The sequence below is a fragment of the Dipodomys merriami genome, unplaced genomic scaffold, assembly GCF_024711535.1.
Source record: "Dipodomys merriami isolate MVZ:Mamm:240054 unplaced genomic scaffold, mDipMer1.0.p SCAF_81, whole genome shotgun sequence".
NCBI classification, from domain to species: Eukaryota; Metazoa; Chordata; class Mammalia; order Rodentia; family Heteromyidae; genus Dipodomys; species Dipodomys merriami.
In genome coordinates, this window is record NW_027206413.1 from 1,581,286 (window position 1) to 1,601,785 (window position 20,500).

Consider the following 20,500-nt stretch of genomic DNA (forward strand, 5'->3'; position numbering starts at 1 on the left):
ATACTGACTCCAGAGCCTTTCCTTTCTCTGCATAAATAATTCAAGTAAATGGATCATTTTAGAAATTACATTGATAATAATGAGTCAAAGTATTCCTAGCTGGAAGAACATCCTTAAATATAATGTAATCTGAATAAATTTGACATGTTACTGTATTTTGTATTATATCTCATCAGATTAAAAGATTCTAAGACCTAGCTGGCTAGCTGTGATTGAGTGAGAAATTTGTTTCCATTGTTTAATTTCCTTTAGTACAACTCATTTTTATCATTTTAAGTGGTAAAGCAACAAATACTGATTAATACATTATTTATTGCAGTTCATTTTGTAACTTTAGGGGTTTGGGAATTAAATGTATTTGGCGTGTTTCTGAAATTACTACTGAGAGTATAATATATATGGAGATGAGTGTTGATTTGAGGTGAATGACTGTCCAACATTCAAAGTTTTGTAAATGTTTATTTGTCATGTGGCCTAGTTGTGGTTATGATTTTATTTAGAAACTAATGTTATAATTTATACAGCCATGGTAAACAGTACATGATACATTATATATTATAATTTATATAATTCCATTATGTCATTTTGTGATCTAAGTAAATGGATTAGGTAGGTTTATTTTACTTTTTAGAAAGCTGTTTAAATTTTTATTTTGTTTTCGGTAGTTCACTAGCTCTTTATCATACAGAAAAACCCAAATACTTTTACAACTTGGGGTGGGGAGGAGTTGGGGAAGTGGGAAGGGAAGGGGAAAACAAAGGAGGGGGTACTCATCTTACTCATGTGACTGTAACCCCTCTGTACAGTATCGTTACAATAAAAACGTATCTTAAGAAAAAAATAGAGCCGGGCACCGGTGGCTCACGCCTGTAATCCTAGCTACTCAGGAGGCTGAGATCTGAGGATCGCGGTTCAAAGCCAGCCCGGGCAGGAGAGACCGTGAGACTCCTATCTCCAATAAACCACCAGAAAACCGGAAGTGGTGCTGTAGCTCAAGTGGTAGAGCGCTCGCCTAGAGCTGAAGAGCTGAGGGACAGCGCCCAGGCTCAGAGTTCAAGCCCCACGACCGACAAAAAAAAAAAAAAAAAAAAAAGAAACCCAAATAGTTACATCTTGACAATTCTAACCTTTCACATGGTTGGAAAAGACAAGGTTTATTTTTTAAAATACAAATTTAGAGGTAGCTATCTTTGATGTTGAAGAGAATGACAATAAGTCTTATTGTCATTGTCATTCTCTTCAAGGACATCCTAATTGCTTGTTTCACTCATTTTCTTTGTGCATGGTACTTTTGGTAACTGTATTTTTCAAAGGTAGCACTATTTATGTGAAGGTACTTTATGCAGTTGTCTTTTGTCCCAAGTTAAAAAAGTAAGTTTGAATCAAAGGCATATATAAACCAGCCTGTATTTTTTGGAACTAGTTAAAAATCACGGCCATGTCATGAGTTTTTTTTTTTTTTTTTGTATTTCAGGAAAGTTAAAGGAGGGAATATTGATGTACACCCATCAGAAAAAGCGCTCATTGTTCAGTATGAAGTGGAGGCCACCATTCTTGGAGAAATGGGGGATCCCATGTTAGGAGAACGAAAGGAATGCCAAAAAATGTAAGTAGTGAATCTACACAGAACTGATGCCACTTTGATCTTCATAGGCAGTAGGTGATCACAGCGTTCTTTAGAGATAGGTTATCTTAGAGAAATTACATTAAACTGTAACTATATTTATTCCAAATCAAATGTTCCTGTCACTACTAACTTGTAAAGTCAGTCATAAATGTTATATGTATATGGGGCTTTTCAGTTTAATTAAAAACCCTAGGTTTTCTCTTTCCTGGAATTTCAGGAAGTAGTATGACTTTCAGAAGTTCTCAGTTAGGACACAGAACTTGAATATTCACTTGAAAATCTAGTCCTCTGCAACATGTTAGTAATATCACAAGATTTTTCTGGCTCAAGAGATTAGTTTTAGTTCTCCCAGTATCTTGTGTACTTTCCTAGTTGCTGTTGTAGTTGTCCCTTGGGAACTGGATTTTTTCACTAGTCTGGATTTGTGCTGGTGATGATCTTGCCTTCCTTCCATCGCTTTTCAGAAATTTAGATTTGGGAGTCACTAATATTCTCATTCAACCCTCCTTCCTCCATAAAAAAAAAAATGAAAGGACCTAACTTTTACTTGGTAACTAGTTAGAGAAAATTCTACTATTTCCTGGTTTGTGAGTTACTGGGAACACATGTGATAATATTTAGCACGTGAAGTGTATGGTGATGATCCTCAACTGAGAGTGGTTTTTCCCACAGGGGATATTTAGCAGTGTCTGTAGATATTTTGTAAGGAGGAGGAGGGCATGGCCATACATTGGCTAGAGGCCAGCTGACTGTTGCTAATTATGATGTACTACACATGCTAGCCACCTACAGATTCATAGTGCTGCAGCCAGGAAACCCTTGCTTATAGCAGTCTTCAAGAGAACTTGCTGAGTAGCTTAAGTACACCTTAACTGTCCTTTGTCTTTAGATTGGATGGAGGCTAACTGACATTAATAATGCATTAAAAATGAATGAATCCTCTACAATAAAGAGAGATTTTACACATGCATTCTTACACAGTACAGCACCTTTTGGTCACATTCTCCCTTCCATTTATGTTTGAGTGATTGCTTGCCAAAGTCTATATATTTTGAGAACACATAACAATCTCTATTTGACTTCCCAAGAAAAGCAGCAGATTGGATTCTTTGACTTTAGAACCTCATGTATCCATACTTCAAGACAAATTTAATTTTTAGTTCTTAAAGTGTCCTCACTAGTTTTTTAATGTAGAATTTGACGAAAATATTAGTGCTTTAAAATCTTCAGACTTTCTAGTCAAGAATTACATTCAGCAGGGAGTTGGAAACAAGAATAAGAATCTGTTCTGTGATTAGATAAGAATCTGTTCTGTGACTAGAGTATGTGCACTTAAATCTTAGCAAGAAAAGACCTGAATAACTCAAACAGGAAATCAATCCTGGCTGCCCAGGATTTGGAGAGTAATCATATTGTTGTACACAAAGAAAATGTGCTTGTAATTCAAGAAATTTTCTCAGTGGTGTAGTGGAAGGGAATCTCATATAGGATGAGAGAGGTATGAATTGAACCTGTTAATTAAGTTGGAGTCATCAAGGCTGTGGCCCAGATATGGTAAAGAAATTTTACAAGCTTGTCTTTATGAGAATTCCAGTTTTGTACAGATTTTGTTTTGAGAAACTGATGATTATGGTCCAAAAATAATACAAGTGATAAAGTTTTTGATAAATGGTAATAAGCATGAAGTGCCTAATGAAAATGTTATACGTTGATTATAGGAATGGTCCAGTACCCATACAGCTAAAATTTTCTAAAACATTTCTCAATATACCTGTATTTTTTCATGTCTTCTTAACAAATGAAGGTGTAGGGAACTGTCTGTTACTCTGAGTAGGAAAGGATGCATCAAGTTGCTACTATGTATGTGGTAGAAAACACCTAAAAGAAGCTTGTAAGCCTTTGTATATTAAAACAATAAGGTAGACTAGTAGAATGGCTAAAGTGCAAAGTGCTAACAATAGCAGATTCTGCAAGAATGTGGAATAATAAGGACTTTCATTTATAGCTGATGGGAAAATAAAATAAGCATATATTTTGCAAGAAAAACCAAATATAGGCTAACCATATTATCTAGCATTTGCCCAGCAAAAGTCTTTATTTTTAATTGCCAACAATTGGAAGCCACCAAAATATCTTTTGATGGTGAATCTCTAAAGAACAAGATTTAGATTTTATTGGGATTAATATCTTAACTCATTCTACTGGCTTCCCAGACCATTTCCTTGACTTCTCCACCCTGGTCCTTTTACTAAGAAATCATTCAACAGGATGAAGACTTGATTGGTTTCCTCTTTTTAAATTTAAGATCTGCAAAGAAGCATCTACTTGAGAGTGTTTTGTCATTACATTAACTTTTATTCTGAATCCAATTTTTGTTTTGTCGTTCTCTCCCATATATGAATCTGTGTAACAGGCATTTGTCATCAGACTGCGCCATCTTTTCTTGGCTTGTTAGTGAATCACTTGTGTTATATTCAGATGATGGGAGGGAGTGTTAAACATTTTTGATGTACTAATTCACATGTAAATTTTATTCATCTGTTACTCAAAGTTTCCCATATAGGTCTTAAAATGCATCTCACTTTTCTTCTACTTTCTATATTCTTGCCAGCAAAGCAATTAAAATCTAAAAATATCAAGGTTTTGTCTTGTCCTTAACTAGAAAAAAAAAGCAGTAGGAAAGGTCAAGAAAATGATTTACTTGTTGCAGTACGAATTCAAAAATCAATATTGATTAAAGATTCATATATTTTTATATCTGAAAGGCTGCATTAGAACAGGACCTCTGAATATGCTGTCCTGCCTAGAGATTCAGAAAAAAAAATTGTTTCCTTTGTTAGCTTCTCTGTCCAAATCATAGAAAATAATTCCCTTAAATTTTCTAAGCATAATTATATGTAATACTTCATTAAGATTTTACAAGTGCATATAGACTCTGTTATCTTAATTTAAAGTAGTAGTGTTGGATCTGTGGAGTACTTCTACCATATCTGAGTTGGACTTTTGGATATCCTTGCAGTATTCGTCTGAAAAGTCTGAATGCTAACACAGACATAACTTCCCTGGCTCGAAAAGTGGTTGAAGAGTGTAAACTCATCCACCCCTCCAAATTGAACGATGTGGAGCAGCTGTTGTACTACCTACAGAACCGCCGGGTTTCGTGGTCAGGGAAAGGTGAGTGGAGTGCCAGACTTTTAAATGCAAAGTCAGAGCTGGATTACAATTTCAGCTTCTTTGAGTTTGAGTGAGGTTTATCACATGTGCTATGAACAAGTAAACTAATGGAAGAATGAATAAGCATATTAGTTTTCAGTGTGGTAGGTTTTATGCTTCCATATAAAACAATCTCATTTGTTTCATTTTACATGTAAGGAATATATATTTACCAAAATAAGGAATAAATAAGGAATCTGTTGTTGGTTGTAAACTAATAAAAGGAGAGAATTTGAAGTATAAAACCTATTTTATGTGCCCTAACTAGAGTTAAAAAGTTCAGAAGTGGCACTGTGGCTCAAGTAGTAGAGTGCTAACCTTGAGCTGAAGAGCTGAGGGACAGCACCCAGGCCCAGAGTTCAGGCCCCACGACCAGATCCAAAAAAAGTTCAGAAATTTCCAAATTTATTAATGATACTTGATTTATTAGTTGAATGGATTGTTTAAGTGTTAAAATATATATCCTATGCCTTAGTCTATCCTAAAGATGTAACTATTGGAACATCCCAGTATCTATTTGCTATTTATTCCCCAATATATATTTGCCATTTTCCTATCCTCACTTCCTCAGTGAAAGAATTATGCAAGTAAAGTATTAGCACTAAGAAGTACTAATTTACAAAAATAAAAACAGATTATGTGGGGGGGGGGCTTGAATTCCCCAGGTTTGCTCAGCTTGCTTGCTCACAGGTGGTCCTGTCCCACTTCAGCAATACCTCCAATCTAGTTAGTTGTCAATAGAGTCTCACAGACTCTTCCACTCAGGATAGCAGAGGATTCAATCAATCAGAGTGTTGAACATTGATCCTCTGATTTCAGCCACCTTCGAAGCTAGGATTAAAGGCATGAGCCATCAGCACCCAGCAAGTTGGTATTTGTTGGTGGTGGTGGTGGTGTTTTATGTGTGGGGTTGGTGGAAGGTATTGTGTTTTCAACTCAGGGCCTCATTCTCACTTGGTTTGCTTGCTTGGTTAATGCTCTATCCTTGAGTTATTTTCTCAGTTTTGAATAGTTATCCCCATTTCACTATTTACCAAATGTATGGTTCTTCAACATTGAAACATTCCAAAATGTGATACTTTTACAGTAACATGTCTGTGCTCAAATCTGGACTGGGCTTAGTACATAAATATTAACATTTTATTTGGGATTTTTTTTGCCCAGATTAGTCTTCTCTATATTTACAGCAAATAAATACCTGTGCCTAAGAAATACTGCTAGCACTGAATCTTAACAGATGCATGTACATGTTACTGAATGAACTGAATGGCTGTACACTTAATCTTAAAAGCAAAAAAGGCATTTTGAACTTGAAGTATACTTCTTACCAGTAAAGTGCTCACCTACCAAGATATAGAAAACATTATCAAGAAAAAAAATTATACAAATATTCTCAGAATAATCTTGTTAGGCTATCTATATGAGGAGAGATAACATCTTCAAATAAATTTGAAGTGAGCAAAATCATCAATGTTTGAACTTTTGTATGTACAATAATGTAGGTTGTACAATAGTTAAAATTAACTTTTCCTAGTGCCAAATCAGTAGTTTTAGAAGCATTTATAATAAAACACCTGTAGACTCATGAAAAGAAAAGAATGAGTTTTCAAGGAAAGTCAGTATTTTCTCTTTCCTAAAATTAAATATGAAAGAAAATTTTGTCATCATATATGGACAAAATAATTCAACAAATGTTATTCTCTAGATATTATTGTTGATGACTGTATGCAGTGCTTTGCTATGTTTAATCTATGCTTATTTTTAATTATTCAGTTTTTCTTAACATTTTAATTTGGTATTTGATATTTCAGAGCCAGAGAACCCTTGCCCTAGAGGGTGGTCCTGTATAACTGTATAATTCATTTTTTTCCTTGCTGATTGAAACTTCTCGCATACTAAGTTGTCCACTTAAGGCAAAACTTAGCTGTTGAGCTTATAAGGACATTATCTAGAATGGTGGCTGTCTTCTGAAAATTATTTATCTTTGTGTTCCTTGAAAGAACAGGCTTTCTCTAGCATTTCAACCATTTCCAGACAAACACATTACTCAACCATATTTTCAATATCACATTGTTTGTACAACGAGTTTTATTGTGACATTTTCGTTGTTGTATATTATGTGTTTTGATATTATTTGTAATTCATTTGCATGCGTGTATACATGCTTACTCTCTCTTATCTCCTCTACTCTCTGGTCTCCTCTTTCCTAATAGTCTACAATAATGGATAATTGTATTATATGTATATTTATCTGCTAGCTTTAAAACCAAAATTTTGATATTTCTGATTTCTTTTAATATGCATTCATTGTTTTTGTTTTTGATTAGGCTCATAGAAAATATAATTATGCTTCTAATTAAATAACTCAGTATAATAAATGTCTCAGATTGTGTCAAAGCCTTTGAATATTTTATTTGGGAATAAGTAAGAATTCAATTAATATAATTTTAAGTGTTTGTCTTAATTTATTACTTTAATTTGACTTGTCAGACAAGAATCAATTATTTTAGCTTATGAATTTACCCATTACTTTTATTATTTTTTCTGCTAACTTTTAGTTTTCATATTGCTCATTTACTAATATTACTCATGTTTCTCTTTGCCTTACTCATTTACCTATTCCTGCCTTAAATTTGAATTAGGAAGGGGAAAATAGGCATACTTAGAATTTACTATTTTGGCTCTTATTGGAGAATTTATCTGTATACTTAATCCCAAAAGTTAGCCAAGGAGGACTTTAAAGTTACTGCCCAACATAAATTTTGTCATGTGTTATATATTTTATTAGTTTGTAATAATAATATAGTATCCTCCTTTGATAGCATCATTGGGATTAGCTGAATGAATTATAAAAAAGCATTTTTTTACACATGGAAAAAAGATTTCAATAAAAATTTCATTTTAGTAGCTTCCAGATATAAAGAATCAAACAGAGCAGCTGAAAGTAAAAATTTCTCCAAACTAAAAATGTAGTTTTTCTCATTTAAATTTGTTTCATTCTTCACAGAAAAGAAAGAAAAATCAAGCAAGCCCAAAGATCCACCTCCTTTTGAAGGAATGGAAGTAAGTCTATATGAATCCTGATCTAATAAAGGATTAATTGTAAGATACTTTTGCAAATAACCACATTAATAAAATGTTGAATTTTCAATGATGACTGAACTTAGAGGTCCTTGAGAAAGGTAGATAATAAGTAATTAACAATGACAAACATTGGTGTGCTTTTTAGACATAATTTTTATTTTAAATGATGTTTTTATAATAGTATATTTTAAAATACCAGTTAATGTACTTCTGTAAACACAAATTACTTAGTAATCTATGTAAAATACTTTATATTTTGAATATTTTATGGGGTAGAGAATGTGACTGTGGTAAAGTGCTTCTCTAATATGTGCAAGGCCCTGGTTTTCATCCTCAGCACGACAAAAACTAAATCAAACTCTTTATGCTGATAGACAAACTTTAGAGTTTATATATGTCCCTCTTAGCCATAGTTCATGCTTTTTGTATTTACGTCCTAGTATCCAAGGGCATAAAATCTTCATCTATAAAAAGTTGGGTGCTATAAGTTATTGGTAATTTGTTAATTCTGATAGTATCACAAAGTATCATTTCTTTGACAACGAATCTGTAGTTGAGTACTTATATCTTTGTTTCAGATTGATGAAATTGCTAACATAAATGATATGGATGAATACATTGAGTTATTATATGAAGATATTCCTGACAAGGTTCGGGGTTCTGCTCTGATCTTGCAGCTTGCTCGAAATCCTGATAACTTGGAAGAACTACTATTGAATGGTGATTTGTGTTTATAAAAAGCATTCCTACTCTGTGAAGTTTGTATTCATATCTTATGTGTATGCATACACAAGTGATTTTCATGTCTTAAATATTTATATTCTAAATATGAATCATTTTATTTAGGAGTATTTTTCTCTGAGTCTCTTTCCTCCTTCTCTTTCTCTCTCTGACTCTCTCAGCTTATTCTTTTCTATCCTTTTGTTATTATCATTTGTGTCTTTGAATCTAAAGAATTTCTATTGAAGGTAGGGTTTGATTGGATCATGGTATCATAGTGGGTTTTTCTAATCCATTGTTATCCATTGGAGTATTTAATCCATTTACACTAATGAAATCACTCATAAAGTAGGATTTGCATCATTTTATATTTGTTATACATACAAGATTTGTTTTATATTTGCAGACATTTTTATAATAGTTTTCTATGTGTCTCTTGCCTTTTTTGTTCTATCCCTTCAGTATTTCCTTCTTTTGTGTTGATATTTTCTAGTTTGCCAGTGTTTGTTTTGGTTTTGGGTTTTGTTTTGTTTTGTCAGTCCTGGAGCTAGAGCTGTTTTTCTCAAAGCTGGCATTTTACCACTTGAGCAACACCTCTACTTCTGTCTTTTTGATATTTAATTGGAGTCTGAAGAACTTTCCTGCCTGGGTTGGCTTTGAATTGCAACCCTTAGCTTCCAGAGTAGCTAGATTACAGGCTTGAGCCACAAGCACCCAGCTTCTACCAGGGTTTTGTGGTCTTGTTTTCCTGAATTATTTTTATCTGAGAGAAAAATTTCAAGCAATCTTATTCAAATTCATACCAACTTCATTTTAACAATATGCAAATATTTACTCTAATAACCCATTTTGTTCTATTACATTGTGCAAATATGTATTTGTATATTACAAGCTCATTAATATATATTATGTAAGTACCATTCTATACATTTTTCTTATAAGGCAGATAGAAGACAACCATTGGAAATTTTTGTCATGTCTTATAGTTACTTTTGTAGTTACTTTTGCCAGTAGTCTGAATTTTTTTTTTTTAATTGTGAAAATACTGTACAGAGGGGTTACAATTACATGGGCAAGATAATGAGTACATTTCTTATCAAGCATTGTAGCCTCCTCCTTTGTTTCCCCTTCCCATCCCTTCCCATCTTCCCCCTGCCTCCCCATTCAATCCTCCCCGCTCCCCCTCTCTGAATTTCTTTATGTGGATATAAATTCTAAATAGTGTACTTTCATTTTAGCTCAATATTCCTTTTAGTACTTCTGGAGAAGAGAACCTGATACTTTAAATTGTCTTAAAGTTTTTGTTTACCAAGCATTGAGTTTTTCCTGTTTTATTTATTTTTTTTTAAATTTTATTTTATTTGTGAACATACTGTACAGAGGGGTTACAATTACATGGGCAGGATAATGCATACATTTCTTACCAAGCATTGCAGCCTCCTCCTTTGTTTACCCTTCACCTCCCTTCCCAGCCTCCCCCCTCCCCCCCACCCAATCCTTCCCCCCCCCTGCTCCCCTCCCCCCACCGACATTGTAAAGCTCCTTTTTGACATGACAATTTGTACTTCTCATTGTTGCAACAGGTCCATCTGAATCCTTAAATGACTTGTTTTTCCCCATCTCCTCCATAAGTTGTACTGACATCAAATATATTGAAAGCGGGGATTATACTGTGGGGGAGGGACATACAAAGCAACAAAGAAATAAACTTATAAATGCGTTACAAACACATGCATGAAAGAAAAAAAACATTAAAATACCTATCTAAGGATTCATTTTCCTAACATCACATTATCTGACTTTTTCCGCTTGACTCATACATATACTAGATATTGCAAATAAGTGAAACCATGGGACCTGTGTTTCTTTGTGCCTGGCTTACTTCACTTAATATAATTTTTTCCAAGTTTTTCCATTTCCTAACAAATGGGGCAATGTCATTCTTTCTGATGGAGGCATAGAATTCCATTGTGTATATATACCACATTTTCTTGATCCATTCATCTACTGAAGGGCATCTGGGTTGGTTCCATATCTTAGCTATGGTAAATAATGCTGCAATAAACATAGTTGTGCTGGTAAAAAAAAAAAAAAAAAAAGACTTAAAGAGAAACTTCTCTTAAGAAGAAAGAAGGATGGCCAATAGACACATGAAGAAATGCTCAACATCCCTAGCCATAAAAGAAATGCAAATCAAAGCAGCATTGAGATACCACCTCATTCCAGTTAGAATGGCAAAAATCAAGAACTCTAACAACAACAGATGCTGGAGGGGATGTGGACAGAAGGGAACCTTACTTCATTGTTGGTGGGAATGTAAACTTGTTCAACCACTTTGGAAAGCAGTATGGAGGTTCCTCAAAAGACTTCACCTAGAGCTCCCCTATGACCCAGCAATCCTACTTTTGGGCATTTACCCAAGAGTTTTTCCTGTTTTAAAAGAGAATTTCTGGAAATAGAATTTTTTTTGGGGGGGGGGGGCGGTCATGGGGCCTGAACTCTGGGCCTGGGCGCTGTCCCTCAGCTCTTCAGCTCAAGGCTAGCGCTCTACCACTTGAGCCTCAGCACCACTTCCAGCTTTTTTTTTTTTTTTTCTCTGCTTATGTGGTGCTGAGGAATCAAACCCAGGGCCTCATGCATGCAAGGCAAGCGCTCTACCACTGAGCCACCTTCCCAGCCCTGGAAATAGAAGTTTTGATTGACAGGAATTCCGTTGCACTTTGAATGTTGTTATCTCTCTGCATTCCTGACTCCTGTTTCTGATGTGAAATCAGTTATTGACCGTATTGTGGTCCTATGCAGATGTCAACTTGCTTTTCTCCATCATTCTTTGTGCCCTCTTTTTTGCCACTTAAACACTATAAAGTTGTTTAGTGTTGATATCCTTGAGTTTTATTTTACTTGGAGTTTGTTAAGCTTCTTGGCAGTGTGAATTAGGATTTTTCAATAAGCAGGAAGTATATATATCTAATATTCATTAGATATTTATTCTGCCCTTTACTCTCCTCTGCTTCTGAGATTCTTGTCATGTTGTGTTTTGTGGTGCTTCATAGGCCTTTGAGACGCTGGTTATTTTGTCTTCAATCTTTTTTCTTTCTTTTCCTCACATTGAATCTAAAGTGGCTTGTGTTCATAGAATGGGTTCTTTTTCTAATTCATATATTTTATTAAGATCCCTGGCGAATCCAGGCACCAGTGGCTAAAGTTTACAATTCTAGCTACTTAGGAACTGAGATCTGAAGATCTAGGTTTGAAGTCAATCCCAGACAGACCAAGTGACTCTTATTTCCAATTAACTAGTAAAAATCTGGAAGTGGAGGTATGGCTCAAGTGATAGAGCCACAGGCCTTGAGCACGGGTACAAGGCCTAGAGCTTAAGTTCCAATGCAAGCACAGTAAACCAGACTTAGCATTGGTGGGGGGAAGGGTGTCACTCCCAAAGTGAATTTTGTACTTCTGTCTGGCCCCTTATAAAATAATATGCACCCTTTAAGACATAATTCTTGTACCTTCACAGACTTCCCTTAAAAATTTTTTTTGGTGTGTATATGTATGTGTATGTGTACATGTGCGTTAGTACAGTTTGCACTTAGGACCTCAGGCTCTGTTCTGCTTGTTTATTCATGGCTGGCTCTGCCACTGGAGCCATGGCTCCAGTCTGACATTTTGCTAATTAATTTGAGATAGTTTGTTAGGTTTTTCTGCTGAGGCTGGCTTCAAATAAATCTTCCAGGGTTCATCCTTCTGAGTAGCTAGGATTACAGGCACAAGCCTGTAATTCTTTTTTTTTTTTTTTTGGTCCAGTCATGGGGCTTGAACTCTGGGCCTGGGCGCTGTCCCTCAGCCCTTCAGCTCAAGGCTAGCGCTCTACCACTTGAGCCCAGCGCCACTTCCGGCTTTTTTCTTTTTGCTTATGTGGTGCTGAGGAATTGAACCCAGGGCCTCAGGTATGCAAGGCAAACGCTCTACCACTGAGCCACCTTCCCAGCCAAGCCTGTAATTCTTTAGAGATAGTTTTCTTTAGTTTTTATGTAAGTATAATCTTTGTCTTCTCATGAGCAGTTTGTGTTTGCAGTTTGATTTCTGAGTAGAGGCCTTATTCTTCTTCTTTGCATGCCTTGTTGTTCCTGTTGAAATGACAACTTTGGAAATCAGATTTCTACTACCTCCAAAGCTTGCTGTTGATTCTGTTTAGTGAGATTTGTGAATTCATTTCATAATGTCTATATCCTTTGTGTAATATGATCACTGAATTCTTTGCTCTAGCTTAGTGGTCAGCTGTTTTATAAAGAAGTTTTCTTACATGGCAGACAATAAGTCTCTCAGACTTTGTTGAGGGGATTGTTGTATGTGTGTCTGTGTGTGCGTGTGTCTGTGCATGCACGTACTTGTGTGTGCATGTTCTACACACACACACCTTTAATGCTCCATTATACAATACTATGCCATTACTTCTGGCTTGTACATTGCCTCACTTCATTCAGAGATGAGAGCTTGGGCCTTCCCAATTTTTTTCCTGGGAAGTACACTACTCTGCACCTATGCATGGCTTTTGAGACCTCCAGGGTATGCTAGAGCTTGGTAAAGTCACCAGATAAAATGAACTAATATACATGACAAAGGGTACAGAAATCAAAAACACCAGGGATTAAACCAAAAGGGAAAACAAAAAGAAATAACTGCAAACAGTACACTAAAAAAAAAAAATCTTGGGCTGGGAATGTAGCTCAGTGGTAGAGTGCTTGCCTAGCATGCATGAAGTCCTGGGTTTGATTCCTAGTACCACATAATCACAAAAAGCCAGAAGTGGCACTGTGGCTCAAGCGGTAGAACGCTAGCCTTGAGCACAGAGAGGCTCAGGGACGGTGCCCAGGCCCTGAGTTCAAGCCCCAGGACTGGCAAAACAAAAACAAAAACGTCTTGTTTCCATTTCTTGGAGTTCATTTCGATAAGCATCATTTTATATAGTCATACGCACATAGCTTTTGAGCTGTTGTGATCCTCTGCTAGGACTATCCTAGACATATTCTAGTCATTACAGATGAGGAAAATGATGCCGCCTATGTTTCTTTGGGTCTGGCTTGCTTCGCTGAATATAATTTTTCCAAGTATTTCTGTTTTCCTACAAATGGTGCAATATCATTCTTTCTGATGGAAGCATAGAATTCTACTGTGTATATATCCCGCATTTTCTTGATCATTCATCTGCTGAGGGGCATCTGCCCTCTCAAACAGATTTCAGAATTCATCTGTCTTTTTTTTTTTAAGATTGTTTTTGTCAATTTTTGCAACATAGCGAAGCTACAGTTGTGTTGTTACCATCTATAGTTTCCACCAAATACCCCAAGTATATGCACAGCAAGCACTGCCTCGAGTCAGAGACTTGACACTCAGCTCCCAAGAAGGAGCAGTTGTAATGGAGCACAAGGACAAGTCATAGGGGCAGTTTGGGGTGGGATGTGGGGACGTTGGGGGAGCCTCAGACTGTTCTCCTCGACTCTTGCCAGCCTCCTGGCTTGCACAGATGTCAGAGTTGTGATGCTGTTGTTTTCAACACTCCCAGAACCCCGTGGTGAAGATAGAATTAGGGCAAGATGAATCACCACAGATCTCAGCATCTTTACTGGTAGTATTGGTGTTTGAACTCAGGGCCCAAGTAACTTTGCTCCCCCTGAGCCACACCCTCAGCCTTTTTTGCTTTATGCATGCTTTCCGTGTGGAGTCTGCCATTCTTTCCCTGGCTGTCCTTGGGCCATGGTCCTCATGCTGTATGCCTCTCCCTGGCTGGGATGATGGGAATGCCTCACCGTGCCTGGCCTTGTGTTGGCTTCCTAAATAGCTGGGATTATAGGCTTGTGTGCCAGGATTATACGCCTGGAATGGCGGTGATTTCTTCACTACACACTGAGAATTTCTTTAAGCCTTTAGGTTATTCCTCCGTTATGAAAAACTTCATTGTTTTCTCAGTTTTCCCATTCTCCTACAGAATATGTTTTTGGAGATCCTTTGTCTAACAGTTGAGATTTGTTCAAAGTGAGAGGTTAGGCATTTCATTTTAATTTTTTCCACATTGAATATCCATTTATTCCAAGTGTTCAGTACTCAACATACATTTTGTACAATATACCTACCATTCTATTATGGGTTAGATAATTTATGGACTAGTGCTATGCTAGGTACTATTTCTGTTTATTCATAAATCTGACTTATTGATCTCCCTCTCCATTCCATTAGTCTGTTTGATGAGTTCATACTAATATTATACTGTTAGTTATTGTTTTATATCTTGACTAGAGTTCTAGAATATGTAAGAGAAATTTGCCTTTTTCCTTTAGGAATTTGCTTATTATTATTTTCATAAAACTGTATCCAGTGGAATATCATGAAATTTTGTTTGTCATCACATTCAATTCATAGATTAATTTTGAGTTAGATTCTTTAATACATAGGGTTTTTTTTGAAGTTTTGCATACTAAAATTTACTACCTTGACTTAAGAATAACAAATCAAAACAAAACATTCCAGTGTTCTACATTATGAATGTGTAAATACTATAAAATGCTATCAAAGGGTCTTTTTTTATTTGCTAAAATCACCACTAAGTAGTTTACTAATACAGTTAATTCTTATTTCACCACCTAAATAGCCAGAAAGCTGAAATAAACTGAATATTTAATAGCTATAATAAATGCTGATAATGTTCATAGACTACATAGATCAAGCATTCAAAATAGCTTCCTATGTTGGAAGGAAACATCCTACTTTTTTGTCCCTGTTCCATTTTCTCTTTATTATTTATTGATCAGTAGACATTTAAAACCAATCAGCATTTACAGAGAAGCAAGGCAGATAACCTTTTGTGTATATCTTCTTTTTCTTCAGAAACTGCCCTTGGTGCACTAGCAAGAGTCCTAAGAGAAGACTGGAAACAGAGTGTCGAGTTAGCCACAAACATAATCTATATCTTTTTCTGCTTTTCCAGGTAGGTATAAGAACTGTAATATACCTAGTCTGAATTGATGTGTGTATATCACTGGCTCAGTGATACACTCAGTCTTGGCTGTGCTGTGTGCTGACCTTTGAGCAATATATTACTCCTGTTGCTGATTCTCTGTCATTTTCAGTTATTCTTGTTTTTGGTCTGTATTCACTCTTGCCTCTACACACATACACACACGCACGCACGCACACACACACACACTTGGTTCAGTGAGCCAAGAGCTTGAGGATAGCTTTTGGGAGGACCAATTTGCATCCTCCTATTTAACTATGTGATCTTGGTTATTCTACTTATGCCTCAGTTTCTTCATGTGTAAAATTTAGATATTAATAGTGTCCTTCATATAGATTTTAAAGTTAAATGATTAAAATTTAAAATTCTTAGAGTATTTAGTAAATGCTTTTGTTTTATATATGCATACCTGTCCAGAAACAAGTACATACATGCTATATATTATGTGTCGGATTTAATCACATTTGTATTTCAATAATACTCTATGAATTTTGTGCATATTTTTAGAATATATATGGACACATATACATACATATGGTACATGTGGACAGTAGACAGGTATCACATCAGTGTAATTAGCATTTCTGTTTCCTTCAGCATTTATCATTTCTTTGTGCTGGGAATGTTTGAACTCTCCTCTTCCAGTTCGTTATAAACATATATTGTGAAATGTTGTAGACTATAGCAGTTGTACAGTGTTATAGAACATTATTAGGCCTTTTCCTATGTATTTTGGCACCTGTGTTCATCCTGCCTCCTCCCCTCCTCTTGGCCCTTCTATAAACCTCTAGCAACCACTACTCTACTCTCTACCTAAATGAGAACAACTTTTTTAGCTTCCACATACAGTCAAGGGCATGCCTAATTCATTTCATCCAGTTCCATCCATGTGGCCAGATGGCAAGATTTCATTCTCTTTCTGACTAAATAATATTGTATCTAAACATTTATATATTCTTTTTTTATTTTTTATTGTGAAAATACTGTACAGAGGGGTTACAATTACATGGGCAAGATAATGAGTACATTTCTTATCAAGCATTGTAGCCTCCTCCTTTGTTTTCCCTTCCCATCCCTTCCCAGCCTCCCCCCGCCTCCCCAAACATTTATATATTCTTAAGAGACATGATATAAAGAATGTCTAGCCAATTTCTAGAGACTATTACCTCTATTCTAAAAATGTGCCAACATTAGCAATTAAATATTTTTTGGAATATTTGGAATGATTATTCCTTGGAATAATTATCAAACATGTAAAACCTGGTCGCTGGTCGCTAATATGTTACAGGTTTATTTTCTGTTGTTACTTTTGTTGTTGGTGGTGGTGGTGGTCGTGGGCTTGAACTCTGGGCTTGGGCACTATCCCTCAGCTCTTCAGCTCAAGGTGAGCACACTACTGCATGAGCGACAGCACCACTTCTGGTTTTCTTGTGGTTTATTGGAGATAAGAGTCTCATGGACTTTCCTGCCTGAGCTGGCTTTGAACCATGATCCTCAGATCTCAGCCTCCTGAGTAGCTAGGATTACAGGCATGAGCCACCAGCGCCCAGTTGTTGTTAATTTTATATAGTAAATAAAATGTACCTCTAATGTTGTTACATTATTAATTTTACTAGACAGTAGACTGAAATTTCATCATAGATTATCTCAGGAGTTATAATTGTTAATAATAAAAATGTATTCAATTCTTAAAATTAATAATACTTAAAGGAGGTATGTTAAAACTTATATAAACATATATATGGTTATAGATATATACATATATATGTATAAATATCTTATACATATGTATATAATTATACTATGGATATGTTAATCTATATATTTTATACATGGGTATGCCAGTGTTCGCTGAAACTAAATTTTCTATATCAACAAAATATATGCCACTAATTATATATTATAATCTCTTCTTTAAAGCTTTTCTCAGTTTCATGGACTTATCACTCACTATAAAATTGGAGCTCTGTGTATGAATATCATTGATCATGAGTTAAAGAGACACGAGCTCTGGCAAGAAGAACTCTCTAAAAAGAAGAAAGCTGATATCCTTTTAGAGTTCTGTTTCTGTCATTTTTTTATTGTTTTTAATTACTAGTTACATTGTATGGAATCACGCAAGAATGTGTTTAAAGTTAATGAAGATTAAAACAATCAGGTTGTCATCTCTACAACCATGAATAATGAGACAGTAGTTGATAACTGCATGAGTCTCAAAGTGGCTACTCTGTATTGCTTGCTCTTAGGAAGTGCCACTCGCTACTGCTGCTTAGGTTCTTCACAAGCACAAAGACTTCTTTGATAGGAATGGATACACATTTTGTGTTGAAGCTAGCCTAAGCTCCTATTTGTCGGGCAAGGTATATTTTTCTACTTAAGTGCAAAAAAAAGTGAGGATTTATTTTTTTTGTGGTTAAATTTAGGACCTGTGCTTGAAGCCAATGTTTGTTTATACCTTTTAAAATGAAAACATTATTCCTGTTGAGAGAGTATAACACATGGCTGACCTTTCATTTATGGAAAAAGTGGATCTTATTCTTCACAACATTTTTCTCTTTTAACATCTCTAGTCTGAACAGGAAGCTAAGACCTCTTAGATTGAATCTGCGCCCTTTGAATGTTCTGGGCATGTGTTTAAAGTGAAAGTTAGTGTTCTTAGTGTTCTAAGTCTCTTCACGGCAATAATCTTTTTTTTTTAATTTTATTTTATTTTATTTGAGAACATACTGTACAGAGGGGCTACAATTACATGGGCAGGATAATGCATACATTTCTTACCAAGCACACGGCAATAATCTTGTGCATGGGTCCACTTGATATTCTTTTGAAAGTTACAGATTTCCCAGTTTACACAAAATAGTCGCATAGGATTTCTAAGAATCCAAGTATTAGATGAAATCCAAACATATCCTCACTTAGGCCCTTGGAAAACCTTTGAGAATGTGGTCAAGATGTCTGTTCTAGCTCAATTATTGTGCAGAGAAAAATTTAAATTACTAGTTAGAAAATAAAACTAGAAAAGTTGCATGTAAAACTTGAGTGCTGTTCTTCTAGATTTTTTTCAGTAGGTTTCCTTAGCTTCAGTTTGTATGTATGATCCTTAACTTAAGTTTGGTTTTTGTTTTTTTACTTGATGAAGACCTTGAAAATCAGACCTTGAAAAAGGATTATGAAAAAACATTTAAAAAATACCAGGGACTTGTGGTAAAACAGGAGCAGCTACTGCGAGGTATGAATTCCTAAACTAATAGAAAATCCAGAAAGTATTTGTTATATAAATGCTTGGTTCCATTTTTGTCACACCAGTGAGCTAGTGAGCTAATATGAGAATAATGGAAAGTTAGATAAACTTTCATATGTTTCAGTTTCTTCTATCTTTAGTTTGAGTGATAATGTTTTGAATTTCACCATATGTTTTCCCTGCTTACATCTTAACTTTGCTCTAATCCAGTGTGAATTTTTCATTGACAATCTTCTGTCACTCAATATCCAGCTTACTTATAACATGATTTTTTATTGCTCTCCTAGTTCATGTAGAAATTTTCAAGATATTACTCTTGTTTAATTAAACAGAATCCCTCTTCCTAAGCTTTATCAAAGGATGTAAGACTCCAATATATGGTTTCATAGACATTGATAAGATGCAGTCTTGTGATGGTGACGATGATGAGGGTCTTAGCCCTGACTGGTGCTCAGCCAGAGGCTTTTAGTTTAGCTCATTGTTCATTTGATAATATTTTACGCATGGAAATATTTGTTTTCTCCCTAAATATTTTTATCACCTTATAAATATTAAAGCTTAAAACTACATTGAATTTTTTGAAGATTTCGGGTTGAATACTTTAGCTCAGAATGTTGGAGAAGATGCCAGATTTTCAAAGTTGTGTGTGTATGTGTACATATGCTCTGTCAATCAAGGTAAAATACCTATTATATAATATTTAGTAACTGATGGGAATAATCAAATGAGTTTCCTCTAAGAAACTAAGCATATTTATTACAGGGATCTAAAAGAAATTTTACTTTAGAACTAGTAGACATGAACCTCAGCTATCTTGGCATAGCAGCTGTATTACTGAACTTCATATACCCTTTTCTTATAGTGACTAACAAAGTCAGTTTAAACATAAAAATAGATTTTGGTATCTCAAATATTGTTCTAGGTATGCTGTGTTTTTTCATTATAGCTCTTAACAGAGCAGCCTTTAGTTGAAATTTTATGATAACTTATTTTCTGAACATGTAAAATTATTATTCCCTGTTTGTTTTATGATTTATCTACCTTTAGTTGTCATTTGATGACTGTTGAAGCTCTAAGCTGCAAGAGAGTAGGAATCATTGTCTTATTTGGGTTGTAATATCCTCAGCACCACAGTAATGAATATTATTTATATATTCTTATATATACCCAGATGCCTATGCATGGATATATATTTTAACAGTAAAAATTACAAATTAATATAAAACCTGTTTTGAACTTTATCTGTTATCTTGGTGGATAATGATTTTTTAAATTGTTGATTCAGTATGTCACTTAACTCTCCTATTTTACTTTTCTAGTTGCTCTTTATTTGCTTCTAAATCTTGCTGAGGATACTCGTACAGAACTGAAGATGAGAAATAAGAATATTGTTCACATGCTGGTGAAGGCTCTTGATCGGGACAATTTTGAGCTGCTCATTCTCGTTGTATCATTCTTAAAGAAACTCAGCATTTTTATGGAGAATAAAAATGATATGGTAACTTTCAAAGCTTCTTTATACAGACCAGTATAGCCATATCCATATTAAGATATTCTGATTAAAAGTAAACATTTACCCTTCTCCTAAGGTAAATCTGAAAGA

At 35.1% G+C, this 20,500-nt stretch overlaps 1 protein-coding gene across 4 annotated transcripts in view; it reads left to right on the forward strand.

The window, feature by feature from the left end:
- LOC138819703 (kinesin-associated protein 3) overlaps nt 1–20,500 on the forward strand; it is a 118,838-nt gene that overhangs the window by 15,273 nt on the left and 83,065 nt on the right. For all 4 annotated transcript variants that reach the window (XM_070011212.1, XM_070011214.1, XM_070011213.1 and 1 more), the window contains exons 2-9: nt 1,475–1,606; nt 4,647–4,801; nt 7,848–7,903; nt 8,503–8,644; nt 15,527–15,626; nt 17,577–17,701; nt 18,787–18,885; nt 20,217–20,395. In XM_070011212.1, the coding sequence (XP_069867313.1) occupies nt 1,475–1,606; nt 4,647–4,801; nt 7,848–7,903; nt 8,503–8,644; nt 15,527–15,626; nt 17,577–17,701; nt 18,787–18,885; nt 20,217–20,395 (988 nt within the window). The remainder of the gene's footprint in view (nt 1–1,474; nt 1,607–4,646; nt 4,802–7,847; nt 7,904–8,502; nt 8,645–15,526; nt 15,627–17,576; nt 17,702–18,786; nt 18,886–20,216; nt 20,396–20,500) is intronic.